The sequence below is a fragment of the Peromyscus maniculatus genome, chromosome 11 (genome assembly GCF_049852395.1).
Source record: "Peromyscus maniculatus bairdii isolate BWxNUB_F1_BW_parent chromosome 11, HU_Pman_BW_mat_3.1, whole genome shotgun sequence".
NCBI classification, from domain to species: domain Eukaryota; kingdom Metazoa; phylum Chordata; class Mammalia; order Rodentia; family Cricetidae; genus Peromyscus; species Peromyscus maniculatus.
The window spans coordinates 89094911-89118875 of NC_134862.1; the positions used below are offsets into that span (position 1 = coordinate 89094911).

Below are 23965 nucleotides of genomic sequence, written 5' to 3' on the forward strand. Positions count from 1 at the left end.
GGTTCTCCATCACAGGGACAGTAGCTTTGCTGGAAGGAAGGGGTTCAAAGCCGGCGGGAAGCTGGAGAAGCAGGAGCTCTGCTCAGCTCTGGTGGGACCTTGTGGACCCCGGGCCGAGACTGGAGGGAGAGGGGTCAAGCCTGAGAACACTGGGGAAATTTAGCCAAAGTCAGACCTGGGCCCCAGTTTCAGCCAGGCAAGTCTAGAATCTTCCCTAGGGCTGAGATATTCCAAGTAGTCTCCGATCTTTGGAATGGGCTGGCAATGCCCCCCGCCCCCCCACTGGCTGGAGCGAGGCGTGTGGGCCGGCTCCCTGTGAGTAGGCGTGAGAGAAGAAAGCCCTGGATATCGTCAGAGAACACGGAAAATGTACAGCAGTTAATTTAACAGAGACAAGAGACCCGAACGAAGCCAACGGCGACACCAAAACAGTAATTCACAACCCGGCACTTGTCATAATTCAGCAACCGAGCCAGGGTTGAAACCAAAACAGCAGCCTGTGCCACGGTATCCAACTGTGCCTGTGAGGCAGCCAGCCACAGCCCCACAAAAGCCTGCAGAGAAAGTTTGTCACAAGCCTATCATCACTCTCGGCTCAGATCTTCCCTCCTCCTCTGCTCCTCGCTGGCTCCTGGGCCAGGGCAGGCAGCGTAGGAGAAATTCAGAAAATGAAAATCCTGTCTGAAGTCCCAGAAAAGCCTCAGGAAGTGGTCACTGCCTCTTCCCACCTCTCCCACATCAGACCACCCTGCAGCCCCGGGACTTCAGGGTATCTGGATTTGGGGCCCGTGGGGATGCGGAGCCCAGAAGAGAGAGGAACCCGGTGTGCGTAGGGGGTGGAGTTGGGGGTGAGGGGTGGCTGACTGGGGTGAGGACAGCAATGATACAGCTTTCCCGAGTTGTCACCCATGCTGGGGTGGGGCTTTGCTGTGACGTAGCTTACCAAGAGTCCCCCATGCTCCTGTAAGTAACCCCATAAACTCACTGGGTCCCAGGCTTAACTTTGGTGGTATCCTTTCTTTGGACCTTTGGTAATCTACCTGTGTTTCCCCAGGAAAGGTTACCTGCCCTGGGGGGAGGGAGGTTGCGGCATGTTGGACTAGTGTTTGTTTTGCCAAGAAGAATCTGGGCTCTCCCTGCTCTGGGCCTGCCAGCCTTCGTGCGTAGGAAGGTCACCATGCCTCCCCTGCCTGGGTGGGCTTGGGTTCTCTAAACCCTTGGCTTTGGCAGGACTGGGAAAATGAAGGGCTGGCTTTATTCCTATACTGTAGAGAACAAGGCAGATAGAGGGACGTGGGTGACGCTAGACCATAGTCACCCCGAGACGTGAAGGGTACTCGGGACCACCATGGTTGGGATTCAGTCTGTCATGGTGCATCATGGGATGGAGGCTGGGTCGTACTCTGAGTGGAATCATCCCCTGCCTCTGTGAAGCCAGTAACATTCAGAAGCTTTCGAAAGCCGACAGGAAGAGGAGGAAGACTGTAGGCTCTGAGCCTCCCCTCACCACTCAGCTGACCTATTCACAACCCTATGTCCCTGCTACTACCCAAGATGACCTCCATGTCCCCGACAACCTAGGCACAGAACTCTCTGGAAGGATACAGAGCAGCTGGGCCTTGAAGAAAGGGTCTCCCCAGCCTTGCTGTCCCTGGTGGAAGCTGGGCACTGCAGGGATGTGGAGTGAAGGGCCTCTTTTGTCTGAGCTCAGGACCTGAGCACTTTTAGCACTGAAGGAACATTTGCTAATGGCAGAACCCCACAGCTGGGCTGGTGGACCCCACCCCCGGCCCACAGATGGTGTCCTGGCTTCCTGCCTCCACTAGGGGGAAACCTTGGTCTGCATTGGGCACACTTCTGCCCTGGAGTATGTGATGGCAGTGTCTACAGAGAACACTAAGCCCGAAGCCTCCCAAACCACAGGGGAGGCCAGCCTCTGGGAAGCCATGACTAGGGAGGCTGGGGGGTTCCCAAAGCTCCCCTCGGATCCCTATAGTGGAGCTAGAACATGATCCAGAGGGTGTGAGAAAGACCTGCCAGAGCGTGACCACTAACAGCACTGCATTTCTGCATCCCCGGCATGCTGTACGTGGCCCCAGCTTTCTTCATGCGGGTCTTTAAGAAGGACGCACATCACTAAGGACTGGGTGGCCCACTCCCACCTCATGTGAACTGGAGGCATGTTAAGGTGGCCACCCACCCAGCCGGGAAGAGACCAGCTAAAGAGAAAGACAGCTGTGTTTTGCATCTTAAGGAAAAAGGATCACTTTCCCCCTTCAGAAACCTTAGACCTTTGGGTGGGGGATTTTTTTGGTCTTGGGGTTTCAGCCACCGTATGTTGGCCTTAGACCCAGTGTTTGAGATGTATAGATGGCTTTTCTTTTGCACTTCTTGATCCTTTTCTGTGTGGGGGACATGCTGGGTCTCCTCTAGCTGAGCTCTCCTCTCTGCTCCCCAGCCCCCAGCATCCTACACCCCACGATTTTGTCATGCATCCGTGCAGCCTGGTCCTGTGAGGGAATGCAGGAACTGGATCCCATAAGCCAGGCAGCTCTCAGCACCAACTGTCTCCTGCTGCCATCTGCTCCCACCCTCCATCGGGGGCCCGCAGAAGCCAGGGGGCATGGCTTTGAGGGCAGATGAGGTCGAGGCTCCAGGAAGGCAGGGGAAAACACTGCCCCATCCATCTGAAGAGGTTCACTCTCCCTCCCTGTGACTCCTGGGTGGGGGGGGGGTCTGGGGGAGATGCCTCCACTCTCCATGGGAAAGTTTAACTAATCTCCTCTCTACAGGCTGTTCACAGAACCCAGGAGATGAACTGCTCTGGGCAACACCTGGGCCAGGCCTTCTGGGGGGCTGTGCTCTGGGGCTGGACACAGGTCTGGGGCCTGGAGGCAGGGAGCAGACCATGTCCTTGTCACTCCCTTCTCGTCTCTCCAGGGCAGCTGGAGACTTGAACCAGGGCAGCAGTTTGGTCAGTCTGAGGCTGGGGGTGGGTGATACCATTGTGGCCACAGTCCACAATCCACAGGACCCCTGGCCACGGTCCGGGGTCCCCAGTGGTCTCCACAATATACACTACATACTGCTGCTTAGTTTTAGCTGGGCAAAACCTAGAACCACATGGGGAATGTCTTAATGAGGAATTATTCAGATCAGATTGGCCGGTGGGCATGTCTGTGGAGGATTATCTTAATTGTTAATTGAACAATTGTGCATTGACATTAGCGGTCCACCCTGATTGTGGGCAGCACCGTTTCACGGTCCTGGACTTGTAAGTGTACATAAAACTAGCTGCGGGGCCAAAGAGCAAACAGCATGGACGCATTCGTGTCTCTGCTCCTGACTTCGGATGTACAACCAGCGGCTTGAGATCCTACATCCAGACTCCTCTGCTATGTCACCTGGATTAGAAGAAGCAAAAATGCAAACAAAAACAAAAGCCTCCTTCCTCCCGCCTGCTGCTCATTTGTCAGTATATTTTATCATGGCGACAGAAAAAAAAAACCAGGGCGCTCGGGCTACCCGGCACCTCGCTCTTGCTCCAGGGTCCCACTGTGGTAGGAAAATGGCCACTTTGACCACGATGCCACGTCAGTTCCCGGCAGTGTCTCGTTCCCCAGGATGCTCTCTGTGCGCCTTTGGTCTCTGCTCCTGGCACTCATAGCCAGAGAATATTCTTCTGAATTCTTTTCCAAGGTTGGGACAGTGGCCCTGAGCTATGCCGTCCAGGCTGCCTTGTCATTGAAGGGCCCTGTAGCCACGAAGCAATTTCTGGCTTGATGGCCCTGCTTTCTAGATGGCTGGTGTTTAGTAAATGAACTCTGGCCACCTAGATCCAAGGGCCAGGCTGGACTATGTGGAGTAATTTATTCACTGTCCATCATCTCAGAATTATTCTAAAGCTGTGCCTCACCCGGAGGCTGCTGTTTGTGGTTAATGGTAACCCTCAGACTCACTATTCTGGGGGGCTCCTAAGTCTACCCACATCGGCTGCCTGGAGTTGGGGGGTGTGCCAGGGAGACAGCTTTCCAAGCTCATAAACCCCTGTATTAAGTCATCCCACACTGGAACTCATGGTGACACTTGTCACTCAGAAAAGTCCCACTCGAGTCTGGCTCACGTCACGAAACAAGCAATACAAATTGCCGTCTCCTTTTAACTCCCCCTGGAGCCACCCCCAGCCCAAGCCAGGCACATAGACGTCTCCCTCACTGTGGGGGCTGCCCTTGCCAAGGCCTGTCATCACTGGCTATGTGGAGCAAAGGGCTATGGGATGGCAGCTTAGGAGGGCACATTGACCCATCCCTGTGCCGTGGCTGTCTGGTACAGCTTTGGTACCTGACGTAGCTTCCTCGAGGGCAGTGATCTGCCAGAGTGGTGTCCCAACCCAGGGGCTGTAGACACACAGAAGCAACAGAAGGAAACGCAGGAAGATACAGGACCCTGGCAGGTGTTTGAGGATGCAACTTGATCCCACACGGCCCTGGAAGAAACTACTGGGTAAACACAGGGTAGGACAGGCAAACTGGTCCAGAGTCAGAGCTGGGAGGGAGTAGTCACAGGACTACATGTCTTCATGATGACGTCAGGGGCCGTCCAGTTTGGGGGTCTGCTCCCAAAGACGGCGATTAAGAAGCCTGGTAGGGGGCTGGAACCCCGGGGCCATGGGAGCTGCTTCCCAAAAGCCTCCATCCACCAAGGCAGTGGGCGGAGAGCTCCTTTCTTTAGCCCTGGCCATGCAGTGACAGAGCCTCTATTAGATAAGGAAAGGTTCTCCAAGAGGGACCCACTGATGGCTCACGGCCAGCGCGGCTGGGAACTGAGCTCTGGGCCTGCCCCACATGTTAGCGCTTCCTACGTCAGGACGAGGATGAAGGGAGATGCGAACAGCCACACCATCGCTGTAACTTCGGGTCGCCTTTCTCTTCACCAGACTGGTGCCCGCAAACCTTCTGTGGGTCTCTCGCCCTGCTGACGATCTAGCTCTGTACTGGTACGTCACTCCCAGGTTTGCCGCTTAAAGGGCCACCAAGGGCCACAGGTCCTGACACCAACTCCAGCCTCACCACGCATTCTCTTGCCGCACGTACGAATTCCAGGTCGAAGCCCTCAACCTCACGATGTTGCTCTTCTCACACTTCAAATGCAGACGAGTCTCCAATGTCCCCCCAGGACTTGCTCGGGAGACCTGAACGGGCGAGGTTATTTACATTTCATGGGTCCCAAGCTGTCTGACTATTCATGGGAGTCTCTAGAGACAGCCGCATGCTTGGCAGTGGGTGGGCAGCCCAGACTCAGCTCGGGTGTTAGGAAATAGCAATGAATGGATGCCGTCACCTTCCTAAAACCGGACCATCTGGATTCGGAAACACGGGGATGTCAGAAGGAGAGGGGACCAGAAACAATAGTAAATACATCCAAGAAGGCTGTTGGTCTGCAGCCACTCACAACTCAGTCTGGTCATTTTGCATATAAACATCTGGAATTCTAGCAATACCATCCCAGAGGTGGAGCCGGTGCCAACCTTGCCTCTGGGAAGCAAAGGTCTCACACACACACACACACACACACACACACACACACACACACACACACACACACAGCCACTAAAAGGCTGGGGTATCATCAGACACCTGTGGAGACCCAAGGACCTTTCTACACTGGGCTACCACCTGGCTACCTTGCAACCTCCACCCTGATACTGCCCCCAGGAGACCACAGAGCAGATACGGGGAGCCACATGGCTGAGCGAGGGGGTGAGGGCCCGGGGGAAGTGTCCCATGAAGTCCTAATGCCTGGAAGAGTGCCTGATCACCTGCACGAGGTCTACAGCAGCCCATCCTGGCAGGCCTGGGGGAGTGGGCAGTGGGAGTGGCATGCCCAGCGTCCCTGGTGCTTGGCCAGTTTCCTGCCTCTAGCCCAGTCCTGAAGTTCTGGCCCTGTTCTTCCTGTGCCCTCTGGAGCAGAGGGAGAAGTTGGCCTCAGAGCCTGCTGAGAAAAGCAGGTGTGTTTCTCGAAATAAATAATATGTTTTGAAATACTCCCTTTCTACCCCAATCTGAGAGGTGGCAGGAGAGAACATGTGAAGGTCCTTGTGCCCGGAGTCAGCTGGTGCAGCCCTCACAGGACCCTGGACTTCCCTGGCAGGTTCTGGAGGCTCACAGCTGCTGTGGGATACCCTGATCCTTGTACCCTGTGAGGAAGAAGAGGAGAGGTGGTTAGGAGGACGCCCCCTTTAGGATCTGTCTAACACGACCCCAGACCAGAATATACTAACGAGACCTTGTTTATAACATGAGGACCTTATTTGTACAGTGAGCAGCAAAAATCTACTATTTACAGGCAAGGCTATGTAGGAGGAAAGAGGGGAGGAGAGAGGAGAGATGGAGGAAAGCAGAGAGGGAGGGAGGGAAGAAAGGATGAGGTTGGCCATCCAAGAAGGGAACGACTATCTGACATATGCTCAAACCAGCTGGATTGCTGGGACAGGAACGGGGCTGGAGCACACTGCGTCTTCAGAACATCGTTGCTAATGGTGCGATTTTTGTTTTCCTGTACCAGAGAGGAAACCCAGGCTCTCATATGCACTGATTAGTGCTTCTCCCCTGGCTGTACCCACATCCCTCCCTGGGAAAGTTGGAACACTGATGATGACGCGAGGGAATTGTTGCTAATCTGACTGGGTGAGGTTACGGAGCTGAGAGAACAGGGAAGGGGTTACTAGGCTGTGACTCTGCCAGCCGGTTACCTTGGTCTAAGAAGGAATGCCAGGGGCCCAAGCTGGGTCTCTCTCTCTGTGTAGTGGGTCTCCTGTCAATCTTAGGTGTTAACAATCCAGTGATGGTTAGGGGTCTGGGGGAAATAGAAGTAATGAGCGTGGTCCTGAGTGGCCAAAGATGGTGGAGACGTTAGGGACCTGTTATGCCAGGCACTCTCTTTCCCAAAGAAAGGCTACAAACGCAACTAACCATTCACCTATAAGGGGCTGGGTATCTGCAGGAGAGAGGGTGTGCATCTACCAACAGACTCACCTTGGGAGACTGCAGCCGCAGAGAGGTAAGGCAGCAGAGGGAAGAGGAGAGAGAAAGAGAAACAGTCTGAACACAGAAGCCAAAGCACTGGCAATGTAAATCGAGGGGGGGACTCTACCAAAGACCCTGCCAAGACAGGGCTTCAGCCAAGGTGGCCTTAGTCCTTCCAGTGAGCAGTCACTGGGGCCAGCTCTACCGGTTGCCTGCCCCCCGGCTGCCTAGTGGCGGCTTCCAGCCATTCTCACAGCTCTGAGCTCTGCTCACCGCCTGACTTTCTGCCTTCTTCACTCCCGGCTCCCAGCCCATGCCCTCAGGGTGCATTCTGGGTGGTTTAGAAGAGGGACAGGTACAGAGATGGCAGGTGTGACCGACAAACTAAAGATGCCGCAGTGACCTGCCCCGGTCCCAGCCCAGCTCTGTCTGGGCTACCCTATTAGTCCTGTCTACGGACTGGACCCACATTATAACGCCTGCTGCTTTGGGAAAGACCTGAGAATGGAAAACGTCTTGCAGACATCTTGGATCAATTGGTAATGAGTGCCCAGAGCCTTATGCCGAGACAAATGTCACAAATGATCATCAGTGTCTGCTGTGGATGTAGCCCTAGAAAGAGCTGTCAGGGGAGCTACCAGGCAAGCAGTGACCAGCGATCAAGACAGGCTGCTATGACTGTTGCCGCTCGCTATTAACATAGACGGAGCGTCGATGTTCAGCCGACTCTCTGATTCTTCTCAGAAGTTTTTATTTGATACTGTGTTTGCTGGTGGCCAAGGTGCCATGGAAACCCGACCTGTGCTCTTACGTGAGTGATGCCAGAGGGACACCCCTCTAGCCAACTGTTCCTGGGACAGTCGGTTGCAGCTGTCCCCTTCTAAGGGGCTATTCCAAGACCCCCTCCTCAAACATGGCTGCCTAGTGCCAGACCAGCCCATCTCATGGGAGGGGGCATCCACCTTTGGAGAAAAAGTGAAGAGGCAGTGGCTGCTGAGATCGGTGGGTGCATCTGGCAGTCTGCAGAGAGAAGGCAGGAACCGACTCTCTTCTGCAGCCCCCCCAAAACCATGGTGAAAATTTGGTGCCAAGACAAAAGTCCCTGGATACATCTCAGATACCCAAGGGGCCCGACAAACCCACCAGGAAGAGCTGGGCTGGAGGCCCTGACATCTGTACGTCCTGCAGCCGGATTATAGCTCCTACACCAGCCCACAGGGTTCCAGCCAAGCCAGCAGCCTGAGAGACAGGCAGGCAGGGAGGACATGGACCCCCATCAACACACCTTGGGGTCTATGTTATCTCATCTAGGGCTAACAAGAGTGCTCTTAAACTTATGGTTTTGGTCTAGACCCCTGTTCCTGGGGATTAAGGAGGACCAGAGACAAGCGTGAAAGATTCCTGACTGACAGTGGTTCAACTCACGACACTTCAAGTTTAAGACGTGGTACTTGGAGTCCTGAACTCACTTTTGACATGGTAGCCCTGGCATGTGATGGATTCGATGGGCAGTAATCAGAGGCAGGCCAAAGAGATTTGGCATCAACACACATTTATGGAGACCTCGTCTGGCACATTCCTTATTGCCATGGCAGACCTGGAATGTCCCCCGAAGGCCCAGATATGAAGGTCGGCCCCCTAATGGGAAGTCTTGGGCTTACTTGATGTATTCCCTCGAAGGGGATCTGGAGACTCTCGTCTCTTCCCTTTCTTTCCCCTCCCAAGGCATGAAGGGAGTGACTTTTGTCCTGCCATGGAGAGCTGTCTGGTCACAGCTCAGAGCGACAAGGCCAACCAAGCCTCTACCAAGTCTTCTAAAACTCAGGGTGATGGAACTCATTTTTCTCGATAGGTTGATTTACCCCAGGTGAGTTACGATAACAGAAAGCTGACTAAGTCTCTTATTAGAGTCCCAACACTGCTGACCCGATGCCTGTTTAAGGAGCAGACAAGCCAGTGGTGTGAGGCTGGACTAGCCTTCCCAGGTCTTCTAGAGTAGCCACACCTCCTAGGATCTAACTGGGAGTGGGATCTGGGACCTGCAGACGTCCCACGAGTCCCAGGGGAAGTGACCTAGTGGCCCCTGGGAAGTCAACAGTGGAAGCGAGACTCAGTGGAGGGGTCATCAGATTCGGGGTGAGCTGTACAGTTCACCTCGATGAGGCTCTTCCCAGCAGAAAGGGGTATTCTCCTCACTGCAGCCTGGTGCTCCTCCCCTGGCTCTACCGATGGGACATCCAGACAGTCCAGCCCACTGACCTCCTCTCTCAATTCTGGGAAGACAAATCTGGCACCCCCGGCCACCCACACTGAGTCCCACGAGGCTCTGACACTTGAACCTTTCTCTGGTGGGGTGATTCAATTAGTCACTGACTCTGGTCCTAGCATTGTGTGTGCCTGAGTTTCCTGCATCTTCCAAAGACTGACTGAGGCTAAGTAAGTTCTGGATCAATTTAGACTATTCTAGGTCATTCTATGGCCTCTGATCTTGGCTTCTCCTCCTGCCTCTAGGGTTCTCACCTGGCACAGCTCCTCTACGCTGACAATTCAAGCTGTGAGCCAAAGAGGAGCAGCATGTGGGGAGAGGGTACAAAGAACAAAGCAGCTGAGGAGATGTGACCCCAGTCACTGAGGCCGTCCGCCCCGTGGGGGTAGGGACAGGAGTAAGCAGCTGTTCAGGGAGGTGATGTCTGACTGAAGAGTCTGCCAGGTTATTTTTAAAATGATCATTTGTCTTTGGTAAAATTTGATTTTGAAAACTTTATATACTTCCACAAAACTCTTTCATGCCTAAACCGATTTTGCATTAATGATGGATGAATCACTAACGCCTTCGAAGACAGTGAGAAGTTTCTAACCAACCAACCAACGTGTGTAGCTCAACCCAGGGAGGAGACGTCCAGGTCCGTGTGTGACACAGTTACACGGCTTCCTGCGGGTGAAGGCAGTGTGTGGCCTTGTTCTTCCCCTGGAAACTGATGCAGACACACAACCATGGGCCCGGAGGCTGACCTCAGTCTGAATCCATCGGCTTAGCCAGGTTCCGTGGGAGAGCGGCTTCCTTGGCAAATGCTGGAGAGGACCCTCCCTTGGAGAACCCCCTGCAGGGCTGGTGTGGTAGAGAGAGAGGCCTCTGGCACAGGTGGCCAGGGCACTAGGGTAGAGGAACAGGTGTGCCCTTGGAAGCTGTGTCCAAGGATGCAGGCGTCTTTGGGGTGAGAGGTCCTGGCCCAAGTGTAGACTTCCTGTTCCTCCTGGGCTCCTCCCCACCTCTGGCACCCTGGCCAGACCCCGCCCCACTCTGCCCTCCACACACCAGCCATTACTCACTGGCAAGGATGACCATGTCCATGCCCCAGAAGATGCTCATGATCCAGCCCACCATGACGATGGCCGTGAGCACCTGAATTAGGGCCGCGGCGATATTCAGCCAGAAGACGCAGCACACGTGCCTGTCTGGGAGGTCAGTGCGGGCCCCACACAGCACAGTGAAGGCCGAGACGAAGGTACCTGGGAGAGGCCAGAGGGGACAGCTTCAGGGGAGACTGCAAAGCTGCCAACCCACCCCCACTGCTCAGCCTCCAGTGCTCAGGGAGAAGCAGGGGGGAATTCCCACACTCTGTCCTCAGGGGCCTCTGTCCTGCTCAGGTCCTAGCCACTGTGTGTCTCCAAAGTGAGGAGATTAGGATACCACTTGGAGGAGGTGTGACGTGGGGCTGGGGGGGGGGGGCACGGGAGGGGGGCACTAGGGCCCAGCACCAAGCTTGTGGCTTCTGGAAGACAGGAGTCATTGGGTGACCCAGAAGTCAGTCTCAGAGAGATGGAGATGGAGAAGCCAGGAGGTAACCTCAGCCCACGGGATGATTGCTGGGAAACAGGACCGGGACCTGGGACCTGTGGGGTGCGGGACTTCAGCCAGACAGTCTCAGAGTGTCCCTGATGTTCCCACAACCACTCCAACCCACAGGGGAGGGGTGTAGGAGGAAGGGCCACCTGGGGGGGTGTTCCCCTTCCCATTTCCCACCCTCCCCTCCCCTTCCCATCTCTCCCCTTCCCTTCCCTTCCCTTTCCCCTCCCTCCCTCCCTTCCTTTCCTTCCCCCTCCCATCTCCTCCCCTTCTCCCCTCTCTCTCACTCCCCCCCCCCCCCCCCCCCCCCCCCCCCCCGTTGAAGACACTGCTGCTTACTGAGCTTTGCTTGGCTGTAGATCTTCACTGATGTGAGCTCTGACCTCCCCTCACCCCCCCTGCCCGAGGACTCTGCCTGCTCTCCCTATAACTGTTCCCTGGGGGCCCTCACAACAATTACCACAGGCTTAGTGGCTTCCACAACACAAATGCATCCTTCCTCTGCTTTGGAGGTCGGGACAGTCTGAATAGACCTTCGGGGCTAGTATGGGGATACCATTTCCTGTTGTCGCAGCTTCTAGAAGCTGCCTGTGGTCTTGGCTCATGGCCTCTTGCTCCGTGGCTAGAGCTGGCGGCTTAGTGTCCTGTCCTTGATCTGCTCTGGTCCTGCTGCCTGCCTTCTGTGAGGACACACCTGGATAATCGCATCTCTCAAGATCCCCTGCTTCATCTTGTCTCAGAGTCTCTTTCATCACGTAAGTCTACATAGTCACAGGTGTCGGAATTAGGACACAAACATCTTTGGGGGCAGGTATTCATCCTTCCACTTTATCTTACATATGGAGACTCAGGAATTAAGTATGTTACTCAAGGTCACAATCACAAGCTGACCCCACACTGACCCCAAGGGTCCATGACCTGTCAAAAGCAGGCCAGGATCTAAATTAAGACATTTGGGAAATTGGCCCATGGACTGGTGACCATTCTCATGACCCCAATTCTCTCGGTTCCTGCCCTGGAGGACACTGAGATAGTCCATTCACTTCCTGCTGAACTTGGTTTCTAGCTCCCCCTTTCCAGCTTGCTGGCTCCTACTTGCTTTGGGACACAGGCTTTACTCCGGCCTGCCCTAATGCCTAAGATCAAGGTTATGGGAAACTGAGTCCAGCTGCTGATTTCTCATCCTGACCCTCCCCATACTCCTCCTCATCTGAACCGCCACCCCAATGAAGGCCCCGCCCCACCTCGCCATCTCCTTTGCTTTCACACCTCCAGCAAGGGTACTGTACCTCTCGCCCAGTAGGTGGTCTGTGGGGCCACAGAAGAAGCCTTGCACTGAGTATCTTCAGACCCTACAGCACCCACCGCCTGTAGCATTGGTTACAGACACAGTACCCGGGCTCCCCAACACCCCTGGATACCTGAAGTGCTCAGGACTCTGCATTTCCAAACAACTCCCTCTACCCCATCCTTAGGAAGGATGGAGGAGCTCAGAAAAGCGTGACAACCAGGAAGCCAAGCCCCCACCAGCCACACGGGCCTATCCCAGACCATGGCAGTCCCATGGGAGCCGCAAAACCAAGCTCTTGTCTTCACAGAATGGACAGTCCAGCAGGGGCACCCAGCAGCTGAGGGCTCTCCCTTCTGGGTGATGAGGCGGGGTGACCCCTTTGCAAGTCTGTGTAGGCTGCCTCCAGTACTAACTCAGTCCTGCCCCTGCAGTCTGTAGGGCTACGGGGACTCCCTACTCCCCTGGGGAGATTGAGGGCCTGTGCAGAGTTACAGGAGGGAAGACCTTGGGACGTGAGAGCCACTTTATCTAGTGGAGAGAGGAAGGTGGGTTTAGTCAGCACTGGAGCAGCAGCGGCGACCTGGGCTGAGATGAAGGTGAGGAGGAGCTGGGTCACTGTGGAGGACTCTGAAGGCGGGGATAAGTTCTACCCAGCCTGCAGAAAGCAGAGCTCCAGGGAGCTGTGGGCAGAAGAGGGATGTGGTGGGAACGGAGGCTGAAGGGAGAGAATCTGACAGCAGGTGCTGGTGGGTTCCAGCCTCCCTGGAAGGAGAATGCAGCCTCTGAGAAGTGACAGGCACACACACGGGGGACTGAAGAAGTGCATGGCACCATCCCTTGCTGCTGCGGGAGGGGCATGTGTGGGGGACCGGAGACGAACGCAAGCTGACAGCATTGCACAAGAGAAGCTGCAGATGTAAAAAGATGGTGGGAGAGGAACTCAAATGCGTGGGGGACATATTAAGTGAAAATAACACAGATGCCATTACTTGCAGAGCTAGCGGGCTGAGTACACGCTACCCCCTTTCTACCTACGCTGCTGCTGCTGCTTTTTTTTAACATTTATTTATTTATTAGAGGGAGACACACATGCCACTGCATGTGTTGAGAGATCAGAGGACAATGTGCAAGAATCAGTTCTCTCCTTGTACCATGTGAATTCCAGGGATGGAACTCAGGCCTGCAGGCTTCATGACAGACAAACATAAAAGCATGTATATGTACACACACAAAAAGTGGAGAAGGCTTTTTTTTTTTTTTTTTTTTTTTTTTTACACAGAGTCTCATGTAGTGAGGCTGCCCCTGAAACCCTGGCCACCCCGTCTCTACCTCACAAGTGCTGGAATTATAGGTATGTGTTACCATGCCCAGCTAAAAGCGTCATCCATAATGATATTCATAGATCCACGAGTCACCCCACCCATTGTCACCCACTGTGGGCTTTTGCCAAGGTGCTCTGACCCTCTGTTCCCGTAACTATGGCCTCCCTTCTCTCTTCCTGCCAAGGAAAACATCTCTAAAATAGGCATTCTTCCCCCCACAGGATATAATATACAGCCCAGGCTACCAATTCGAAATCTTGGCCTCAGTTTCCCACGTGCTGGGATTTCAGATGTGTCCCATCATGCCCAGCTCAAGTTAGGCATCTGTCATCACTGACAGTAGATGGTAGCTCATCGGAACCGACAGACCACAGGTCTCTGGGAATGCCTGTGGAGTATTATCTTGATTATGTTAGCTGATATGGGGAGAGCCATGGGAATTGTGGGTGGAACCATTCCCTGAGCAGAAGGTCTTGGGCTGAGTAAAATGGAGAGAGTTCAGCAGTAGTCGAGCATGCGCCCATCACGCTGCTTTTGGGCTGCGCACGCAATGCTGACCAGCTGCCTCAAGCTCCCGCTGCCTGACTTCACCACCATGAATGTGAGCTAAAATAAGTTCGCTCTCCCTTGGGTTGCTCTGGTCAGGGCATTTTATCACATCAACAGAAAAAGAAACAGAGACAGAATCCAAAGCCGTTTGCACATGAAAACCCTTCGATGGAGGCTTCTGAAGACGTCGATTCTGGAGTTCCAGCTCGAGCCCTCGAAGGCACAAGGCTGACTCTGGAAACTACTTCTCTAAAAACACGGAACAGAGGCTAGAATGCAGCTCACTATCATGCGTGAAGCCTTGAGTTCCATCCTCAGCACCAAAAGAAACCGAACACAAGCATCCCCGCCCCCCAGCTGACAGAGATGGGCAGCTAGGTTTGAGAATACTCACTCTGAGGGGGGCAGAGATTTGCCTCACAGACATAGCATCAGAAAGCTACCCCACCAGGCTGGGGAGATGGCTCAGTGGGTAAGAGCATATCCTGTGTAAGCAAGAGGACCTGAGTTTGAATCCCCAGCACCCACAATTCCAGAGTTGGGGGTGGGGTGGGGTGGGAGTGACCAGGATGAAGACAAGCAGACCCCAAGAGCTCTCCAGCCAGCCTAGAAATGTTGAGTTTCAAGTTCAGTGAGGAACCCAGCTTCAAAAGCTAAGATGGAGCCGGGCGGTGGTGACGCATGCCTTTAATCTCAGCGTTTGGGAGGCAGAGCCAGGCGGATCTCTGTGAGTTCAAGGCCAGCCTTGGTCTACAGAGCAAGCTCCAGGACAGGCACCAAAATTGCATGGAGAAACTCTGTCTGGAAAAAGCAAAAACAAAAAACAAACGAACAAAAAAAACTAAGATGGAGAACAATAGAGGATACCTATCATTTTCCTCTGACCTCTATGTGTACAAGCACCTGCACATATATTTATGTACACACACACACACACACACACACACACACACACACACCCCAAAAAAGAAGAAAGAGAGACTCAACCTTATCAATAACTCAAGTGTCCATGGTTTTGCCCTTTTGATCAGTGTGGTAGCCTCTCCATGTCACAGGGCAGGGCTGCCCTGGGGCCTGGGCCCTGGGCATGCTGCTTCTGAGGTGACCACGGCACCACCCGGCCCAGAGAAATGATGATAACACTCTACCATCCAACACAGGAATCTGTGCTCCACAGCACCCGGCCTGCGGGCCTCGGTGTGCGTTCCACACACCCTCCCGTGGCTGTGACAGCGCTTAGCAGGCAGGCGCAGCCTGAGGAAGGCCTTCCCACAGAGTCACGGCAAACACACGGCATGCCAGTTTACTACCACGGTCCCTCGGGCCACCATTCCACCTGGTGAGGTGTCTGTGCCCAGCTTCCCCAGGGAACTCAGGATGCAGGTTGAACCAGGAAGTGGGAGGAGAAAGAGCCCTCACTGACTCCCCTCTCCCACCCCGTGGGAGTCCCCAAAGGGCTTGCCTGGGGTGGAACACTGGGCAGGGTTCCCAGAACTCGCCTTCCATTCCTTCCCCCACTGCTGCCAGGAATAAAAAGTGAGCCATGGAGTCACCCCTCTAAGAGCGGGGGGTGTCTCTGCTTTTAAGAATAGAGCCCGGGGGCTGGAAAACTCCATCCTTCGCACTCTGGTGGGGTTCAGCTTCTCCTCTGCATCACATGGGAGCTGTAGATGGTGATGATGGGTTTGGGTTGGGAGAGATCTTACTGACCCTTGGAGCTTGGAGAAGGGCAGGACTGGCCCTCTGCCCTTCAGTGAACCTGCAGCAGTAGTAAAACATGCCCCACCGGGCACCAGGCGGTGAGTCAGGCCTGGCCCCAGATGTGGTCCACAGCTGCCTCTACAGTCCTTAAGTTGTGATGGTGGTAGTGAAGGACAGCTAAATACCTCCATCACTCAGCTGAACACAGTCATCCATCTTCAGGGCCTGACTGGAAATAAGCTTTGGGAACAGGAAGACAAGGGCAAGGGAGCCCCAACCCTACAGCCATTTGGAAGTTCAAGGCACACCCCTAGAAACAGGCCCCACTGAGGACAGCCCGGTTCACGGCAGATGAGGTAAAGACAGATTGCATTAGGGCTAAACTCAATCCCAGGAAGCTCCAGTCCAAGGGAAAGCGAACCAGAGGGCCACAAACGTCTCTGGATAAAAACCCCAGGGACAGCGTTTAGTGAAGCCTTGAAAGTAAACAGGCTCGCTCGCTCTGGCCACAGCCTGTTGGCTTGTCAGCATGGTCAGCCTCAAGCAGTCTGAGAAGAAAGCTGTGCTAGACAGGGCAGAGAGGTCGAACTGGAGGGCCCAACTGGGCTGCCATGTGACTTGGTAGTGGAATACCTGCTTAGCACGGTCAAGACCCTGGGTTCTAAGGCCAGCACCGGCCTAAAGGACAGCTGTGTCTTCCTATGGAACTGCATTGAGTCAGTCATTCATCCAGAGAGAGCATCTCATAGATCCATCCTGGGTCCACAGTTTCCCATCCTGGCTGGCAAGGGACTTGCAAGACCACCTCATAGCCAGGGTGTGTATCGTGAGGAAAGCATGGGCGGGTCTCATGTTATCATCATCTTGACACCCTCAAAGTTCTTCAGAACAAATTCACCTGTGAATGTCATACCTACACCCTGGACCAGTGGTAGGAAGGGTCAATGGATAGCTTTAAACTTTGCAAAGAGCCCAGATGTCTTCGTAAAGATATCACACCATTCGTGCGGACACCAGAGAGCCACGGACATCATTCATCTCGGTAGACCTATTGAAGCTCTCTCCTGGAGTCAGCAGCTCCTACTGACCTTCCTTCTGAGGATGAGGACTGTGGAAATGAGACCAGCTCCACCTCCACCCTTCTCAATGCCTCCACCTTGACCTGGGGTTGATTGTCCCGCTGGAGGCCAAGTCAGCTGGAACCGGTCATTAATTTTAATGGCATTGGACATTGCATCAGCTGCCCTGGGCTTGTTAGCAAATCTCTGCCCTCTGCCTCCCTTCCTCCTCCATCTCTGGACCTGGAGGGACTGTGGGGACCTGGGGAAGCTGTGGAGCAGAGTCAGACACCTGAGTTGTCCCTGCGGGTCTCCCTGAGATGCTAAGTGTAAGCAGAAGTTTAACCTCACAGGATGCTCTGAATCTCATCACAGATCCTGGGCTTCACTCCCACAGGATACACCTAGGAGAGGGCATGGGACGTGGGCTGGAGGACCAGAGCAGTGGGAAGGCCCTAAAGCACTCTGCTTTGTTCTTACCCCCATCTGGCATGTGCCTCCCTGAGGACGGTCGTGTAGGTGAGAGAGTGGGGGACGGATCGCCGGTGACATTTGCTGAAGAGGACGAGGCAGCTTCCACTGCCTAGGAATTTACAACCTGGCCAGATGACATTTCCACGGATGGAGAGGCACCCAGATTAAAAGCAGAGAGGGGCCCTACCCAAGCTGGCAGCTGCCAGGAGCGTGCCTGTGATCAAGGACATGGCAGATGCTGATGAAGCCCAGAGGCTCTTCTCCCAGGGTACTATAGACACTGAGGAAGGAGCCTAGGCCTGCCTTCTTCCTTAATGGTGTCATTGACACAGGGGCTAGGCTGAGATACCTGGGCTCATGGCTGAGCCCCATTCAATCACCGGAGGAGTAACATGATAAAATGCCTATTATGTGACTGGAGGGGGGGGGGAACAGTCCTCCATAGTAGTCTGGACTGGAGCAGAATCTTGGCAAGTGAGCTTATTAACTATAAATATGAAAGTGAAATTGAAAGCAGAGAAGCCTAGAATTGTAATCACAGTAACCGATGACACCATTATTCATTCTACTTTTTAAGAATATGTTTGGCATGGCGTACGTCTGTGTAGGTGTGACGGGGTGCACTCACGTGTTTGTGCGTGTGTGTGGCTGGAGGATAACTCTGAGTGTCTCTCTCTGTCACTCACCATCTCATCCTTTCAGGCGGGGGGCTCTTCCTGAGTCTGGAGCCAGACCAGTTAGCTAGTAGCCCCCAGAATCCCTCTGTCTTTGCCCAACCCTGGGGTGGGCTGCTGCACCTGGCTTCCCTGTGAGTGTGATACTGAGGAAACAAACACGGGTCCTCACGCTTGCACAACAGACATTTTCCCCGTGACGTCATCTTCCCAGCCCTTTTACCTTTAAAAAAAAATTATACTGTAACTACTAAGTTCACCGTGTGTCGGTGTCATGAAGTCTGAGGCTTGGTTTCATCCGTAAGTCGACGTTTAATGCAGCCAGGAAAAGTCTGATCGTGGCTACACAAAGAGATGGGGAAGCTCTCTAAAGTGAGGTTACAAAAATAGGGTGCATACTGTGCAAGGAGATTATTTAAAAATATCCACGTGTGTGGACAAGGACAGGAGCGAATTAATGAAAAAATAATTAATGAAAACTTGTCTTTACCTTGGCTGAACTGCTGGTGGCTTTTCCTCTTTTTCTCAAAAACAAATACTCTTTTCCGTTGAAGAAAAAAAAAAAGGTCACAATCACCTGTTGAGATTCAGCTTTCCGAAGATGTCCCCCAGTGCCGTCTTTCTGGCTACAGAGAGGGTGATGTAACAGTCAAGCAAGCGAGGGGGACAGACGACACACAGACGTCTGACAGAAGTGACTGGGGCCGTGGAACTGGCCCAGGGTTGCCGGTGAGACCCTTGAACTTCCAGGAACATCCCCAGCCCTGGGGCGCCCAGTGCTGGTAAAAGAAAGACCCGGGGGTTCTGAGGAGTCCCCTCCCAGGAGAGCTTGACTAGCTATCCTGGGTTTATTCCGGTGACCACTTAACAAAAGAAGGGTTAAGTGAGCTGAGCTGGCTCCCCAGCCTCCCGAGGACCAGGGAGAGGAGGCGGAAGCAGTGTGGCCCAGGCTCGGGTGTTCTTTGTCTGGCTGATGACTCCCCACAGGCCTTTCAAGCACGCCCCCCAGACGCCATGCCCTACAGGGTAGCCCATGAGCCCATGTGTATACCCTCCGTGCCAAGGGTCGTTTCCAGGACTCACAGGACAGACTCAGGAATGGCTTCTTCCATACCAGGATGGCATTGCTGCTCACAACACTGGAGTACTCCATACTATAGGGAAGGGTTCCCCCACCGGGACCCTTATTTTGAACACAATCAACTGCAATGAGCTTGATTTTCCAGTGAATTGCTGGAAACGCCTGGAAAAGCAGAGTGGGGTGGTGGTTATGAGTGTTGGCTAAAGGGTCAGCCTGCTGAGTGTTACTGCTGACTTCAGGGTTCACAGGCTGTGTGGGCCTAGGCAAGACCCCGCATCTGCAGGCCTCACTCCACCAAGTCTTAAAGGGCCAGTGTCCTCCCTGGAAAGATGTGGGGTAGAACAATGTCCAAGTACATACAGCAGGGAGCTTAATAGGGATCACACATTTAAGGGGCCTGGAGCAAGCTGAATTCTTAGTAATGGATTGTTGTTGTTGTTAATAGTCATTCAGGGCTGGTTTGCTTTCTTGGTCCAATCATTCACTATAACCCAGGGTTTTCCATCTCCCTGCTCCGTGTTCCACAACAGGACTTTTTCACAAGGCCGACATCCTTCACGATGACAAAACTGTAGCAGTTCCAGTTTTCACGCCCAAATACCACACGGCCAGAGAAGAAAGAGCATTTCTGTGCCAGCATTCCCACCAGGAGTCCTGAGATTTGCCCAGCCTGGACTTCGTAAGTCACGTGCACGCTTACTCAACCATTGGCATGGACAGAATGTGACCACTGTCTTAAGTAATGACGTCTGTGCAAGGGGAGCGTGGGTCCTTGAGAGAAACCTAAGTCATCTTGGGATATAGAAAGAGGGCTAAATGATGCGGCATAAACAAGTCTGCAAAGTTCATGCTCAGAGGCGAAGCCCGTTAGAAACGCAAGCAGAGGAACCATTCAGGTTTTGTTTCCAACTTTTTTTTTCCAAGTAGGGTATTGTTTTCTTAAAACATGGCCCCAGATTCATTGACACTTCTTATCAATAGTCAGTCGTGGTCAGAAAGGTTATTAGTCATGAACATGGACACTCAGCTACCCTCTGATGGACACAAACAGAAATGGATAGAAAAGACGGGACTATTTTCCTGGCTCAGGACACCGGTGCCCTTTACAACCCCGCTGCTGCGCTATGAGGATGCCACACCATCCCACATGAGACATGCTTGGGAAAGGCCATGTGACAACCCTCCTCAGTATCAACCAGCAGATCTGGAAGAGATGAGACTTTGTGATGATTCTCTTCCCTGCCACCAAGTCACCCTGAGACAGAGACCAGATAGCCCCACTGTGTCTTCCTGTCCAAATTCCTGACACTCAGCATTGGACGAGCCTAAGAAAATGTTCACGCCACGGAATTTGGGGGTGGTTTAGCAGGGCAGCAACAGACAGCTGGTGTCAGAGTGTCTCTAGGTAGATGTTGGCCATGAGGAAGGAAGAGAGCAGGAAACGGGCCGGGCCCGTATGGCAGTCCAGCAGTTGTGTGGCATCTGACTGGAGTCCTGGAGGCCTTCTGTGCTCTGCTTTTGGACTCATATATGTTTCTTCCCACCTCCCTCCTAGAGCCCTGCCCAGAGGAGAGATGCAGCCTTACTTCCCACTGACTCTGTCCCAGCCAAGTGTGGCTTCTTCAGGAGATCCTCAATGGTTCCCTGGCTGACAGTTCCTGTTGCCTACCCAGAACTCCACATCACTGAAGTTTCACCCTACAGATAGCTTATCTAACTGCCTACCGGTCCCCCCACCCCGTCCCCTCCCCGCCCCCATCAAGAGAGGCACACAAGTTCTTGTTGATACCTTTGTGTCCTCTGCACCCAGCCGAACACAGAACAGCGTTTCCATGCCTGGAGTTGGTGGCCCCAACTGTGATGACATGTAAGTTAGATTAAAGTGGGCAAACAAAGAGAGAGGTTTATTTCAGTTCATGGCTTCAGAGATTTGAGTCCGCAGCTTCTCGGCCTCATTGCTGTAGGTTCATTATAAAGCATGATGGTGGGAGGGGGCTAGGGGAGCAGGCTGCTCCTCTCATGGTATCCAGGAAGCTGGTGGGTAGAGACAAATTTTCCTTCCAGGAAATGCCCCCAGTGACCTACTTCCTCCGATTGGTACACACACACACGCACGCACGCACGCACGCACGCACGCACCTCAGGTTTCTACCACCTTTCAATGATGTCATTGTTATAGAACACTGTCCTAGCATGGCATGGCCATTACAACCTTGAAATCGGAGGGGCTGTGATGACCCACAGACACTTTCCCAAAACTGGACCTGTTCCCAGTCCCATAGGAACAGGGCTGGCATCAGACCCTCACCTGAGAGTCCAGCCATGCCCACCTACACTCTGCCACCTGCGCTTGGGAGATGCCAGAGCAAACAGAGGGTGGAAGGGTGCCTGTAGGGACAACTCCATCCACGTGGCTTGCAAGTGACTGTCACCCATGCCAGTGGGAGTTTCCAGTGTTACAACTGTTCTGAGGCCACCACATGTTTGTACCACCTCACCCACGTGCCTGAGGGAAGCCTAACACACCCATTGCTTCACGAACGGGACTTGGGCGAAGTAGTTTCTTTGGCCTGTCATCAGTGCAGTCTCTAGGGTGAGTAGGTATCTGTCCGTATGTCCCTAGGAAAAGTCATACAAAAGCCACCAAATGACTCCTTTAAGGCAAGTGCCCCAAACGCAGTAACTTCCCCAAAGCCCATCAGCAACCAAGCTTTCCATGCCTGAGCCCTTCTGGAGCATTTTAGACTGAGCCATTACCAGCTAGTCCAGCATCCTACTCCTCCCCAGTCATCTCCTTACAGCGCTGCACTGGTGTCTCATGCCGTCTTTTTTTCAACCTGTTACCAAGACATTTCACAAGGCGTTCGAGAGAGGCTGGGGTGATGAGATTAGGACCAGAGCCTTTAGCAAGTGTGGCATAGGCTTCAGGTCCAGACCACAGAGCAGTGCACTGCGATGGGCAGGGGGAACACACCAGCAAGGTGACAGTACTCGGGGTGTGCAGAAAGTACAGATGCGTGTCCACTGACCGGAAACCAAGCTCTGGGGCCAACAGCATGGCTGGGCAGGCAAGGGACTTACCATGCAAGGCTGGTGACTTGAGTTCCCATCCTATCCCAGAGCTCACGGAAAGGTGGGAGGGAGAGAACTGACTTCACGGAACCACCCCCTGGCTTCCACGTAAGTGCTGCAACAATCACACACACACACACATCCGAATCACGCACATGCACACGCACGCACATGCACGCATGCACACGTATGCACACATACACATATCCGAATCACGCACATGCACATGCACGCACATGCACGCATGCACACGTATGCACACACACACATATCCGAATCACGCACATGCACACGCATGCATGCACACGCACGCATGCACACGTATGCACATACACACACACACACACGTGCACACACATATCCAAATCACACACATGCACATGCACACATGCACACATATGCACACATGCACACACACACACATATCCGAATCACGCACATACACACACACGCACACGTGTGCATGCGCGCACACACACACATACACACACACACTGATAATAATGGTATTTTTTAAGGCCAGCTGTAAGCCCAGCTTGGTGGTGCAGACCTGTAATCCTAAATACCTGGGAGGCTAAGGTAAGGATAGGATACATTTGAAGTGAGCCTGAGCTACAAAGTGAGTTCAAGGCCAGCCTGGGTAACTAACTGAGACTCTGTCTGAAAAATATAAAATAAATAATGGGCTGGGGACGCAGCTCAGTTGAGTGGTTGCCCAGTATGCACAAGGCCCTGGGTTCAACCCGCAGGCAGTGGGGGGGGGGGGGCGACAGGGACCAGACACCTGACCGGGCTGTAGCACCTGCTTCTTGTCAGTGTTTGTCTTTAGGTCCCGAAGAGTCTCTTTCAAAATGCAACTTTACTTTCAGGTAAGTCCCCATCTGATTTCACTGTGTGGAAGGGAGCTCAAACGAGAAAACCCTGATGCTGGGGGGACAGCTGAGCAGGACTCAGAAGGTCAGGGAGCGTGGCCTTCAAGGAGCAGCCGTGTGCACACACCCCCAGAAGCACAGCAGCAGCAGGCGAGGCTGCAGGCTTCCCCCACGGCCCTCACTTCCGGTGGGCTCCTCCTCTCTGGACAGGCAGACTGGCTTCATTACCCGTCTAATCAGCACCTGCGACCACGAGGCGCAGAGGAAGGAACTCTACCCTGACTTCAAGGGCCGAGTCCCTGAGCAGCTGTGTCTCTGCCACCCTACGCTCACCCAACAAAGCCACCTCCTCTGCCACTGCAAGGCCAGCAGGCAGGGTCCCCAGCACTGGTCAGAGAGAGCTGCCTGTTTGAACGGGGACGAAATTGCTAGGAGAGCATTTAAGGCTATCGTTTGTAAGGAGAATTGAGAGAGGAACTTGGTAAGAAAGCACTCCGTGAGCAAGTGTAAATAAAGCCCCGGGTTCCGTCCCAGGCACCACCAAAAGAAAGACACTTGAGGAAGCACGTGAGAGCAAGATGCTAACACATGCTGAAGATGCTGAGGCATGCTGGGAAGCTGGCAAACAGTCATGACCTCGCTGTCCTCCACTGCCCAAGGCCCAGCTCTGGTCCCTTGTTCCCCGGGACGAGTGCCTCATGGCACATCTTGTCAGCTGAGTGGTATAGCCTCGACTCAGAACAATAAACAAAACAACAACAACAAACACACAAAAGAAAAGAAAGAATGAAAGGTTGTCTAGCCATAAGTAATCCTTGGTGTGCACCGGTCTGTGTACGTGTGTACCTATATGTATATGCATGTGTTTGCATGTGTTAACATTGGTAGTGTGGAGCTGAAGGCTGATGGAGACATTTCTGTCCATGAGACTCCTTTCATAAAACACGCATAGTCCATACAACAGCCTCCATGTGATGAAATTCATGTCGGTGCAACTTT

General features: G+C 53.5%; 1 protein-coding gene across 1 annotated transcript in view; it reads right to left on the reverse strand.

Moving 5' to 3' along the window:
- Positions 1 to 3446: 3446 nt before the first annotated feature.
- Positions 3447 to 23965, reverse strand: part of Stum (stum, mechanosensory transduction mediator homolog) — a 46672-nt gene continuing 26153 nt past the window's right edge. Inside the window, exons 2-3 of the mRNA XM_015992995.3 lie at positions 10356 to 10535; positions 3447 to 6196 (exon numbers count right to left, since the gene is read on the reverse strand). Coding sequence (XP_015848481.1) covers positions 6162 to 6196; positions 10356 to 10535 — 215 coding nt within the window. The 3' untranslated portion in view covers positions 3447 to 6161. The remainder of the gene's footprint in view (positions 6197 to 10355; positions 10536 to 23965) is intronic.